The sequence below is a fragment of the Octopus bimaculoides genome, chromosome 20 (assembly GCF_001194135.2).
Source record: "Octopus bimaculoides isolate UCB-OBI-ISO-001 chromosome 20, ASM119413v2, whole genome shotgun sequence".
Taxonomy (NCBI): Eukaryota; Metazoa; Mollusca; class Cephalopoda; order Octopoda; family Octopodidae; genus Octopus; species Octopus bimaculoides.
The window spans coordinates 18,413,665-18,416,010 of NC_069000.1; the positions used below are offsets into that span (position 1 = coordinate 18,413,665).

Genomic DNA, 2,346 nt, shown 5'->3' on the forward strand with positions numbered 1-2,346 from the left:
ATATATATATATATATATAGTTGTCTAAGAATCCATAAGTCAGAAAAAACATGCACTCATCTATTTGTCAATAGAGTTGGTATAAATACCACAAGGTATTTTTTTCCCTGTAATCAACTGGTTCTGCCATCAATCACCCAAATAATTGTCATAATAACAGACATGAATTCAAACACATACACATATGTGCTTGTGAGTTCTTGTTTTTATAACTATCCAAAAGGATAGACATATCGTTGAGAACAATGGGCTTTGTTGGTGGTACTGTGATGTCCCTATTCTAGCTTTTGGTGAAGTAGAAGTTATAAGGGTCAAGTGGTGAAGACATTATTTCGGCCTAGCTAAAGGCAATCTAGCAAATGTAAAACCGCTGTCAGAGAAAAACTATTGTTTCACTGTGAGAAAAGTTCTATTGAATTGCTAATTTAAATTTGGCTATGGTAGATCAAATCCACTTCATGCATGCAAGATCCACTACATATATATGTACGTACATATATCAAGTAAGTCACTTCTTTGCCTACAGCTTGCTGCAGCTCAGTTGATGGACAATGAATCAATTCACGGAGATTTACAAAGACAATCCACTCAGCATCATCTAGTAAACCTTAATGAAGATCCTCTTTTATCTAAAGTCATCTTCCACTACCTTTCTGAGGGTAAAATCACCATCGGATCAAAACTGGCAAATCCACGTCCTAAGATCTGTTTAAACGGGTTAAGGTGAGTAAAACAATTCACTACCATAGTATTATTTAACCCTTTATATATGTGTATATATATATATATATATATATATATATATATATATATATATATATATATATATATATATATATATATATATATACGATTCTGAGAATTATATTTATTTGGCAGTCCGTACTGATGAGAAACAGATATTTTCGGTAAGGAAATATTAATTTCAAAACTAGTTTGTGGATAACTTTGTATGTATTTATGTAATTTTCACTTGTCTTGCCTGTATACGTTTTGTTACTTCGCTAAATTTCCTTTGAGAACAATTCGGTCTTAGTAAACGCATTACATGTGATCTAGCACATTAACAGTCCACCTTCTAGCACATTAACAGTCCACCTAGTGGTCTCCTTTATATATATATATATATACAATAATCCTTTGAGATCTCAGATATTTTTTTCTGAATCTCCTTGATTCTTTTAATGTGCTTGTTCCCTGGTATTAAATTGATATTAATTGATATCCAATTTTTTACCCTACTGTTTTAATTTAATTATATACATAAATATATTTATATATAAATATATATATATATATATATATACACATGCACGCACATACACACACACATGTAAACATGGGCACACACATTATCCTCATCATATCATTGCGATCATCATTTAAAGTCTGTATTCCATATGAACATAGGTTGGATGATTCAACAGAATCCACTTTTCAGATTACACTGGGGTGCTTTTCTGAGGCACTGGCACTAGTAAGATCACCAAGTAACTCACAAGACAAGGCCCCTCAATTGTGCTAGGATGCAATTTTGAGGGATATGACTTTGTACCAGATATTGAGAGGCTAAAGTATAATATACATGACACCTGTTCCTGTGAACAGGTGTCATGTGTGGAGGAGATACATAGCCAACCCTAACCCAGCAGGTATTAAAGAAATTATGGTGGAAATAAAGTCTCAGGAAATATCCTCAAGTTGCAAGGAGGAGGACAAAGAGAGGATAGGGACAGAGAATCAAGGATTGATGGATGGGTGGGTTCAAGAAAATGGTTAAGGAGAGTGGCAGATGGTTAAAGAGGGGGACAAAGATGAATGTAGTGAATAGTAAACACAAATAGAGGCATAGTCAATGGTGAAGCTCAGTCTGGGGGAAAGTGAAGGAAAATAGGAGTGGGTGGAGGAAGAAGAGGTGATAGGTAGCAATGCATAAGAGAAGGTGGAGGCGATGACAAATGACCAAGACCTTTGGAGATATGCTGTGCTTGAGAAGACCCAGCAAGCCAAGTGAGAATGTAAATGTGGCCTATGCCAATGCAGCATAACCAGCCCATTAAGAGTACCCTTCAATCATTGGGCAATAAACTGCGCTTGCGACCTGTACACTGACAAAATTCCGTGCTGCATAGGTTGTCAGTGAAGAGGTCGCAATTTCAAAGTGACGAAAATATTTTGACAAATTAAATTTAAATGTTGAAGTGAATCTAACAGTTTTTTTGTTTTAAATGGCTTATAAACACCTTCCACATTGCAGTTGTTTTTGTTTCAGCACACGATCTCAGATCAAGTCACTTGCTATGCAAATACATCTCTGTAATATATATATATATATATATATATATA

General features: G+C 34.7%; 1 protein-coding gene across 1 annotated transcript in view; it reads left to right on the top strand.

Annotated features, from left to right (window-relative positions):
- LOC106878367 (kinesin-related protein 1-like) overlaps positions 1-2,346 on the top strand; it is a 58,118-nt gene that overhangs the window by 54,502 nt on the left and 1,270 nt on the right. The window contains exon 18 of the mRNA XM_052975168.1: positions 527-723. Coding sequence (XP_052831128.1) covers positions 527-723 — 197 coding nt within the window. The remainder of the gene's footprint in view (positions 1-526; positions 724-2,346) is intronic.